Below are 10,071 nucleotides of genomic sequence, written 5' to 3' on the forward strand. Positions count from 1 at the left end.
GAAATACACTGTATTTCTGTAAACCAATCAGTTGTCTTCGGCAGAGCAGTTGCTAAGTTGTTGTTGTTTCACATAGTCTTAATTGAATCTGATATATGGGCAGGGCACGCCCTGCCGCCCAATCAGATTAAATTCCTTTGCCACCGATTGGGCAGTAATAAACGAATGACGAGGCTTATTCCCAAAACCTCCATCCGTTGAGTCAGACTAGTAGTAATGTCGCTCTTCCGACTGTGTGCTGACCCCCTTCCTCTCTCTCTCTCTCTCTCTCTGCCACCCTGGCAGGCGCATGCCCAGTCTGCTGGAGTACTTCAGCTACAACTGTAACTTCATGGGCATCCTGGCGGGCCCCACCTGTTCCTATAACGACTACATTGCCTTTATTGAGGGCACACCCTGTCGCCATAGGGACAAGGAGACCAATGGGAAGGCCAACAGGAGGCACAAACCGAGCGACCCCTCTCCAAATGTAAGACACGCCTCCATAAAGCATCATATTGATTTGCTAAACAATGTGAGGTTTAAAGTAAAACCCTTCAACGTAACTTTGGTGTAACTTTTGGCATGCTTGACTTTTGACTAATTCCTTTAAATTGATTGGTACTCCACTAGTATGTGATATACCGTGTCTTTGTATTCTTGTATTAAGCACATTGATGCAAAAGTAAAACTTTGAAGAATCCACCTCAATCGTCTCTGACGAAGAAATACAAGTTTTGGAACGTGACCAAATGATTAATCCCACGTCTTTCAAGGCTGCTATTGTCTGTGAAATGAATGCACTGCTGTGGTAGAATACAGTATTTGTTCCTCATCATTCACTACTCAGAGAATAAACACAGGACTGTCCGTTCTTTCATACACTGCCTCTGTGTATGAAATGCGCTATATAAATACATTTAGATTTTATCTGATTTGTCCGCCTCATGAAGCTCTCAGTGAAACATGCCAGATGTGAGACTTTATGGAGACAGAACTGCAGTAATGAGTGTGAATATGATTTAAGATTGAAGGGAATGGCATGTAAAAAAAAACTTACAAGTTGTCATTTGACAAACAATTAGGAAATGGAGAAAAATATGTGAGAACACCAGGGTTGCAATACACTCTCAGTATACAGTACTGAGCAAAGGTTTTAGACAGGTGTGAAGAAATGCTCTAAAGTAAGAATGCTTTCAAGAATATAATTTGTAATTGTTTATTTTTCTCGATTTACAAAATGCAAAATGAGCGAACAGAAGAAAAATCTAAATCTAATCAATATTTGGTGTGACTACCCTTTGCCTTCAAACCAGCTTCAATTCTTATAGGTACACTTGCACAAAGTCAGTGGTTTTGTAGGACTATAGTCAGGTGTATGATTAACCAATTATACCAACAGGTACTAATGATAATTTCATATGTAGGTTGAAACACAGCCATTAACTGAAACAGAAGCAGCTGTGTAGGATGCTTAAAACTGGGCGAGGGACAGACAAACCCACAACAAGACACAAGTTAATACTGCATCAGCACGGTCTCTCCCAGGCAAAGATTTCAAAGCAGACTGGGGTTTCAAGATGTGCTGTCCAAGCTCTTTTAAAGAAGCACAAAGACACGGACAATGTTGAGGACCGTAGACGCAGTGGTCAGCCAAGGAAACTTAATGCAGCAGATGAAAGACACATCATGCCTACTTCCCTTCAAAATCGGAAGATGTCCAGCAGTGCCATCAGCTCAAAACTGGCAGAAACCAGTGGGGCCCAAGTACACCCATCTATTGTACGGAGAAGTCTGGCCAGAGGTGGTCTTCGTGGAAGAATTGCAGCCAAAAAGCCATACCTCTGACGTGGAAACAAGGCCAAGCGACTCAACTACGCATGAAAACATAGGAACTGGGGTGCAGAAAAATAGCTCCAGGGTCTTCTGGACTGAGGAATCCAAATTTGAAATATGTGGCTGTAGCAACAGTGAATCATAGTGGAGGTTCCATGCAAGGGTGGGCCTGCATTTCTGCAATTAGAGTTGAGGATTTGGTCCGGATTAATGGTGTCCTCAATGCTGAGAAATACAGGCAGGGGCGGCGCATGAACTTGGCATACAAGGCAATTGCCTAGGGCGCCGAGGCACTAGGGGCGCACAAATCTCCGCTAGCGCCCAGGCAGATACATATCCATCATGCAATACCATCAGGGAGGCGTCTGATTGGCCCCAAAATTATTCTGCAGCAGGCCAACGACCCCAAACATACAGCCAATGTCATTAAGAACTATCTTCAGCTTCAGAAGAGTCCTGGAAGTGATGGTATGGCCCCCACAGAGCCCTGATCTCAACATCACAGAGTCTGTCTGGGATTACATGAAGAGAAAGAAGGATTTGAGGCAGCCTACATCCACAGAAGATCCGTGGTTAGTTCTCCAAGATGTTTGGAATAACCTACCTGCCGAGTTCCTTCAAAAACTGTCTGCAAGTGTACCTAGAAGAACTGTCTGCTGTTTTGAAGGCAAAGGGTGATCACAACAAATATTCATTTGATTTAGATTTCTCTTGTTCATTCACTTTGCATTTTGTTAATTGATACAAATAAACTATTAACACTTCTATTTTTGGAAGCCTTTTTACAGCATTTTTTCACACCTGCCTTAAACCTTTGCACAGTACTGTATATTAATAAATGACTGTATAGAAGTCAAAAGGGTTTGTCGTGCTACTGTATGTGAGTGACCCCGGCGCTCCTGTGACCATTCTTTCTCCTCAGACGGATGTCGTCCGCAAGCTGGCTACCTGCCTCCTCTCTCTCATGGTCTTCCTCTCCGTCTGTAAAGTGTTCCCCGTGGAACGGAACATCGACGACGACTTTATCGCCAACACGCCCTTCTACGCTCAGGTGGTCTACCTGTATCTGTCCATGCTGACCACCAGGCCCAAGTACTACTTTGTGTGGACGCTGGGTGGGTATTCGTTCTCTTCCATTGGCCCTTTCCCTTTGGAAAACCACACCGTATCGACAATGTACTGTAGCCTGTATAGTCCAATTTCATCTGTTGATTGAACCTGAAACATAATTCTTAGCTGCAGCTTTGAAGACGTGACGGTTGTATGAGGATTCACGTCAGATTTAATCTATTTTCACCTGGAGTGTTGTGTGTGTGCTCAGTTTTAACGAGCTGGTGCTAGTATTGAATAGAGGTAGCACAGCTAGGCTCCTTGTGCTTTTCAGGGCCTGCAGTACACACTCGAGAGAAACCATGAATTAATCATGGGTTTCTGCAGCACTGTGTGTTTCATCGTGTGTGTGCGTGTGTGTGTGTGTGTGCGCGTGTGTGTGTGTGTGATAATAACGGAGGCAGAGGTACGACTCAGCGCTTTGCTCTCTCAGACAGACCTGTGTTCAGCTTCATTGTGTAGTTGCACAGGAACACCCGAGGATGAATATCACAGGGCTGTTCTCAATGGAGTGATCCACTTCCTTATGCACCTGTAGTGTCCTTGACTAATATAATGAACTCAGAGTATCAAACTCATAGTATCAACATCTTTGAATGATTCTGACATGATTCATTCCGGCTTTGATAAGTGCTGCTATGGACAATGGATTGAAAGCGGTGCCTACGGTGGTGTCGGTACACGGACCTGACGTTGCTCTCTCCTTGTGTGTTTTGATTTCAAACAGCGGACGCCATCAACAACGCAGCAGGGTTCGGCTTCAATGGCTACAACAATGACGGCTCGCCTCGCTGGGATCTCATCTCCAATCTGAGGATCATGGACATAGAGGTGCAACCCCCCCCCCTCCCCTCTGTTCTCTGGTCGGGAGTTCACACTTGATCACTTCATGATATTTGATGAAATGTATGTTTTTTTTTTTAAATCTCTTTGTATTTCAGTTTGCCACCAGCTTCAAGGTGTTTCTCGACAACTGGAATATACAGACAGCACATTGGCTCAAAAGGTGAAGAGACAAGGAAAGCTTCCCCTGTATTTCCTCAGTTGTAAATGAGTTGTAATTGGCTGTATCAGCACCAGCTTACAGCCACGATGCTCTTAGTTAACTATTGTGATGAAATGTAATTACATTACCGATGCCATGCATACGCTTATTTAATGCACCACGGCATGTCCCAAATATTCCGTGGACACGCCCCAACCCAGGAAGTAGAGAGGATGTCTGGCTACTTTGTAACAGTGCGCCATCTAGTGGTGTAACTCACAGCCGGTGCCTTTGTTCTTTCAATCTCAGGGGCTGGAATCTAGAATGAAAGTGAGAGTTTCTTAGTGTAGTCATTGTAACTGTGCCGGTCGACTGTTAGCTGGTTGAGCGGCGCTGTCGTGTGTGACGCCGTGCGTCCTGCTCCCGCAGGGTGTGCTATGAGCGCTGTCCCTACAACCCCACGGCCGCCACCTTCATCCTGTCAGCCATGTGGCACGGGGCCTACCCAGGGTACTACCTCACCTTCCTCACCGGCATAGTGGTCACACTGGCCGCACGAGCAGTGAGTAGAGCGTCTTTATCGCGCACGCACACATATGCACACACACACAGGCTATCATCATGGTCACACTGGCCGCACGTGCAGTGAGTAGAGCCTTTTTATCACACACACACACACAATACGCTCATGCACCATACAACAGACGCACACACAAACACACACAGAGGCTATCATCGTGGTCACACTGGCCGCATGAGCAGTGAGTATCACGAAAACACGCATACAAACGCATACGCACACACACACACACAATACATACAGGCATGCACCATACAACAGACACACACACAAGCACACACAGAGGCTATCATCGTGATCGCACTGGCCTTGCAAGCAGTGAATAAAGCCTTTTATCACACGCACACACGTGCAGACAGGCATGCGCACACAGACACACACACACACACACAAACGCTAACATTTCACACTGCCTCTCGTACAAGCCGACGTCGCTGACCCCGACTCTGCCCTCTTTACTTGATACATTTCGCACTCAGTCTGTCTGGCAGCGGCGCAGCGATGCACAGATCAGAAGTGATGCACTGCACCACTAAACTAAATGACTTCTTTCCAAGGCAACCGCTGTAGTTTATTAATATCGCCAGAGCCAAGTTTCCATTCCTGTTAGAAAGGATACGAAGCATCTGCATTACGTTCTTCGAGGTTCTGCGAGGTGAGTCGCTGGTAGCGAGACGGAAAGCCCGGGTCGGAACGCGGCCCATTTGTTAGTGTCCAGAACAGCTGCTCACCTGGGCAGATAACGGGCTCGCCAGACGGATGGAGGCCGGGCCAGAAGGGGGCTAATGGACCGTTCACTCAGTCACTGTGAAGCTCACTGAGGCGGGGCAGGGCTGATAGATGAGCAATCCCCAAGTCCAATTTGGAAACGTATTACTTGACTCTTAGATATGGGGGACTGTGAACTCTGGGAGTTCCACCGAATTAAGGGCAGGGGAGATTTAAAAGTACAGTGGGTTGTGTTTCATTGCTTCTCATGTGCTCTGGTGCATCACTGAACACCCTCCCCCAAAAAAACATGTATTTCCTGTCTGGTTGTTTGCAGGTGAGGCACAACGTGAGGCCATACTTTCTGGGATCGCCGTCACACAAGCAGGTGTATGATGTCATCACGTGGGCGGCTACGCAGATAGCCATATGCTACACTGTGGTGCCTTTTGTGCTGCTCTCTGTCGGAACCTCGATGAAGTTTTACAGGTGAGTGACCAGACGAAGGGAGTGTGTTCTCAGACTCTGCACTCTGGAGTTCAATTTTAATGACTTTAGATTCTGTCGTTGCTGGAACTAGAATCTGACCAAAATCGTTGTGGGTTTTTGGGGATCTCAAATACTGCCTGTAGACGCCCATTGCTTTAAAAAAAAAAAATGAATGCAAAGCAGAAAGAAAAGGAATGGGAAGGGAAAAGTAATTTGCTGAGTAATCACATAACTCCTCAACTTATGCACCTGCGAAAGAAACTGTGGATGGGTGAATTTTGTACAGCTCTTTTGTACTCAGGTTAGAGCACTCTACCCCCTCCTCTCCCCTAGCTCCTGGTACTTCAGTGTGCACATCGGCTGTGTGCTGCTGGCCGTAGCTCTGCCCGTCAAGCCCAGACACCTGCGCCTGAAGGAGCAGCAGAAAGGCCTGCATCAGGCCCCCGCCCTCAGCCACCTGGAGGCCACGGACAGCAACTGCAACCAGAAGGCCAAGACCACATGAGCCGGATGGGCCTGTGCTCCCCAGAGACTGACACAGAGCAGGGAGACTGTCCAACACTGTATTACATCCACTTATAAAGACAGAGAGAGAGCAGACTCAACCAACACACCATGGCAAAGGAACTGTCCTCTGTCTGTGTTTTAACAGTGGGATTCCCATTCAGTCACATGGCACTGACAGAGAGCAGCGTGGAGAAGGGAGAATGAGGGATTGCGTAATCACGGCCGGTGGCCGCGGTTGCTAGGACGGGTCCTGATGAAATGCCAGTATTGTACTGTATATGGAAAGTATGCAAACTTGCCTTATACCCTCTGTCCAGCCAGTTTTTCAGCTTCTGTGTGTCCTGCCGTCACGGGGATCTCTCATGGGCTGTGTTTTGTCACTGCAGGTGAGTAAGCTTGGTTTTAGGACCCGGGGTGTCAGAAGGGAGCGCCCCCCTGGCGGCAGATTACCCGGTGTATTAGTGTGTTTTAGTCCTTCTGTTCAGCCAGGCACAGGAATATGAGGGGGAAATATGGATGGATGAAAAAGGAAAAACGACGCCAACGTCCTCAGAGAGGTCTTCTTTTAGCTCTCGTCCAATAGGATTCTCATTCTTCAGACTACGGACTGTTTGCTTTTACTCTGTGACGTAATAGACTCACTCCAACGCCACTTATGTATTCTTTGACTGTCATTGTGTTGTTATCAATATATAACGGGTTTGACGCAATCACATTCTGAAAAATAACTGATTGGAAAAATTGCAGGAAGATTGAAAGTGCCAATGATAATTCAACTCTGTCACCTTAGTTCATTGCAGGCTGCTTTACAGGACACACATCCTACTCTTTTTGAAATGTGTGAGCTGTGATGGGAGATAGTATTGTATTTCCATTTGTAGAGGTCAATTTTGTCATTTCATGTACTTGTTATTTATGTAATTCCAATGGACGTGGTATAGTGGACTGGTGTGGAAAGATCAGGCAGAAACGTGGTTAAGCTGAAGGAGAGAGGGGTGATATCGTATGACCAGCTATTTCCACACTGTTCTGATTCCACTTTTATTAAGGGCGGTGTTGAAAATATCCACATTTCAAGGAATGCTCAGCCAGCCTCGTCGACCCTCAGCCAACCCTGCTACTTGTTCATGTGGATGACGTGGATGGTTTGTTTTTGTATATTATGTGATTAAAAGATGGATCTTTTGCAACTTTACATAGTCAGTGTGTTATTTTGATTTCTTTTCAGACACTGCAGGTACAAATATAGATCTGTGTCTTTGGCCTGCGTTTCCGTCTGCTGGCAGGTACAGTAAGCTGCAGGAAATCTGAGCTCACAAACAGGTAACCTTGGCTTTATGACTAGCCAACTGTAAGTCTGCAGGCGTGTAACCCGGGGTTATAGGCAGTGATTATTCAGATTTAAGATGAATGATATTAATGGTGCAGTCCAAGCCTACATCAGCAAAACAGCTCAGTACCTGCCCTTTAAGCCTACTCTAACTCTCCTCATGAAAAGTTTAGCACTTTGACCTGCCATGATAACAGAATTATTAGGCTCATAAAAAGGTTATCAGCTTGTTTCTGTCACGGGGCAGTGTAAATATAGCATATAGTGGGGTTGAAATACAGGAACCAGATAGCCCAAACTGGGTGAACTGGTTTTTTGCTTCCATACGGAATGTGTCTGGACCCCTCCATTGCTTTCTGTAAAGCGAATTGTGTTTCCTCAGTGTAAATAAAGTTTGATTTAAATTGATTCAAACCCAATTATCCTACCTACTGTGCCTGTGATAGTGTATGCCTACAGATTATCATCAGCTCAATAATTTGAATTAGTAGGCTATCATTTGCTTAATTCACATAAAGGCTGGCCCAGAATTTGCACGAGCCTATCGCGTCCCAGGTTGTGGGCGGGCCGAGCAGCTGACTGACAGGGAGGAAGAAGCCACCCTGCGCTGCTGGATTTTTCTGGTCCACTAAAATGGCTGTTGTCTGGGATGGGGAATAGCCTTTCATCCGGTGGTCGATAAAAACATAGCCTACTTGACCAAGAAAGAGACGAATACGCGGACAGATTCCTATTTGTTTTTCAATTTAAGGTGAGTTAATATTCAGATTTCCCACAATGATCACTGTATTCCGCTTTGATCAGTGTATTCCAGTGATCGATGCCAGCTGATTGACAGAACTCGCTGACATTCCATTATTGTTCAGGCAAACGTGAACGGTAACGTTACCTGTAGCCTTATAAAATGATGGGCATTTAACGTGTTATCTCCGTCGTCGGCAATAGGCCTATTCTTTGACAGTTTCAATATCGGATTAACGTTAGCCTATCTCTAGTGTTGTTGATGTTGGGGAAGGAAATCAGCACACCACAAATAGTATCGGTAATAACTGTGTCAAGGTTATAACAGTAGCACATAGCCATCTACAACCCTCCATGGTGTTGCCTGTATGAATAAACCAAGGAGCATTGAAAAAACGCAATAATAACAACACAGTGGGGAGCAAAAATTAGTAGGGAATTTTTAAATCATCATGCTTTCATCATTATGATGATGCTGGTGGTGATCACTGTTGGTACGGTATGGTGTCAGGGAGCAATGAATAAAGCTAGATGAATGAAAGATCTGGGAGAACTGAAATATAATTTATTTTATTTATTTGTTTATTGATGTCTTACCGTATAGTTCAGTGATGCTGACCTGTTTCATTCAGACCTGTTTGAGAATGTGCCAGAGGCTGATGGTATAGGCTACCTTGCTCTCATGCATAATTCAAGATGAATATCAGCAGCCCTGGGAATTGGAAAGGTTGTTATAGCCATAGCGTCAGTGGACAAAAACACAACATTTAGAGCCATAATTCCATGAACTAATGACACGTGTGTGACAGGCATGTGGCAGGCTATAAGGGAGCACAAAACGACGTGTACGACGTGTACGACGGTACAGTATACTCTACCGTGTTGCCTCCATTTTCTCTTTGTGGCTGTCAGCTGTTAGATTTTTTTTGCAATAGGCGGTAAGGTGTTTGTCTGTCTGCCAGCCTGGCTGGATTTAGGCCCATTCGTTGCTGTCATATCACAGCATGGGCTTTTGTTTTTGAAACATGAACTCAAGTCACTCCCACATCCATTTTAAGGTCACTGGTTGAATTTTAGAAAGCCAAAATCTCAGTACAGGAACCGCTTGCCTGTTACTGTATCATGCTATTCATTATATACTCAGTCCGAAGTGTTTGGGAAGGATATGTTGTTTTATAGTTAAGCTAGGGTAGGCTATAGCACATTGTGATGGATTCTGAGAGAACTGAAATATATTTTCTCCATTTTGTTAACAGTTTATTGAGTTCTTACCTTATACTGTAGTTCACTGATGCTGGCCTGTTTTATTCAGACAATGATGATAATGTGATATGATATATGTAGCCTCGTTGCTAGACACACCAATGACAGCAATACTGTCCACCCCATATGTAATTGTAGTAGGAATAAATAAATGTTACTCAACCAAAAAAGAGTATTCTAAAAAAAATAGTCCAATATTACGCTGTAATAACCCCCTTTTTAGTGACCTTTAATTTCTAAAAGCTATATCTGGAGGTTGATATTTTAAAACAAGTGTGAAGTGTTTTGGTGACTCTGGGGAAATAGAGATAGAACAGAGCACATAACTATCTAACCTTGACAGGCGGAAAGTGGGTGAACTCACTCCTGTCCGCACACATGACACATCACATCAGACGTCAAAGAGGAACGCCAGGAGATGTCAGCGGCTACTCAGTCTGCTGTCTTTGGTGACCAGATTTACTCCCTGGCAAGAGTTCAAATAGATGCTTGGCTTATTAAAAGACATACTGTTGGCTCAGCTGGCATCCAGGCCAGTTACCC

General features: G+C 45.1%; 1 protein-coding gene across 1 annotated transcript in view; it reads left to right on the top strand.

Moving 5' to 3' along the window:
• mboat2b (membrane bound O-acyltransferase domain containing 2b) overlaps nucleotides 1–6,461 on the top strand; it is a 28,816-nt gene extending 22,355 nt beyond the window's left edge. Inside the window, exons 7-13 of the mRNA XM_084439285.1 lie at nucleotides 286–469; nucleotides 2,738–2,930; nucleotides 3,653–3,756; nucleotides 3,867–3,931; nucleotides 4,340–4,472; nucleotides 5,536–5,687; nucleotides 6,021–6,461. Coding sequence (XP_084295411.1) covers nucleotides 286–469; nucleotides 2,738–2,930; nucleotides 3,653–3,756; nucleotides 3,867–3,931; nucleotides 4,340–4,472; nucleotides 5,536–5,687; nucleotides 6,021–6,192 — 1,003 coding nt within the window. The 3' untranslated portion in view covers nucleotides 6,193–6,461. The remainder of the gene's footprint in view (nucleotides 1–285; nucleotides 470–2,737; nucleotides 2,931–3,652; nucleotides 3,757–3,866; nucleotides 3,932–4,339; nucleotides 4,473–5,535; nucleotides 5,688–6,020) is intronic.
• The last annotated feature ends 3,610 nt before the right edge of the window (nucleotides 6,462–10,071 follow it).

This window comes from Borostomias antarcticus (assembly GCF_949987555.1).
Source record: "Borostomias antarcticus genome assembly, chromosome: 6".
Classification (NCBI taxonomy): domain Eukaryota; kingdom Metazoa; phylum Chordata; class Actinopteri; order Stomiiformes; family Stomiidae; genus Borostomias; species Borostomias antarcticus.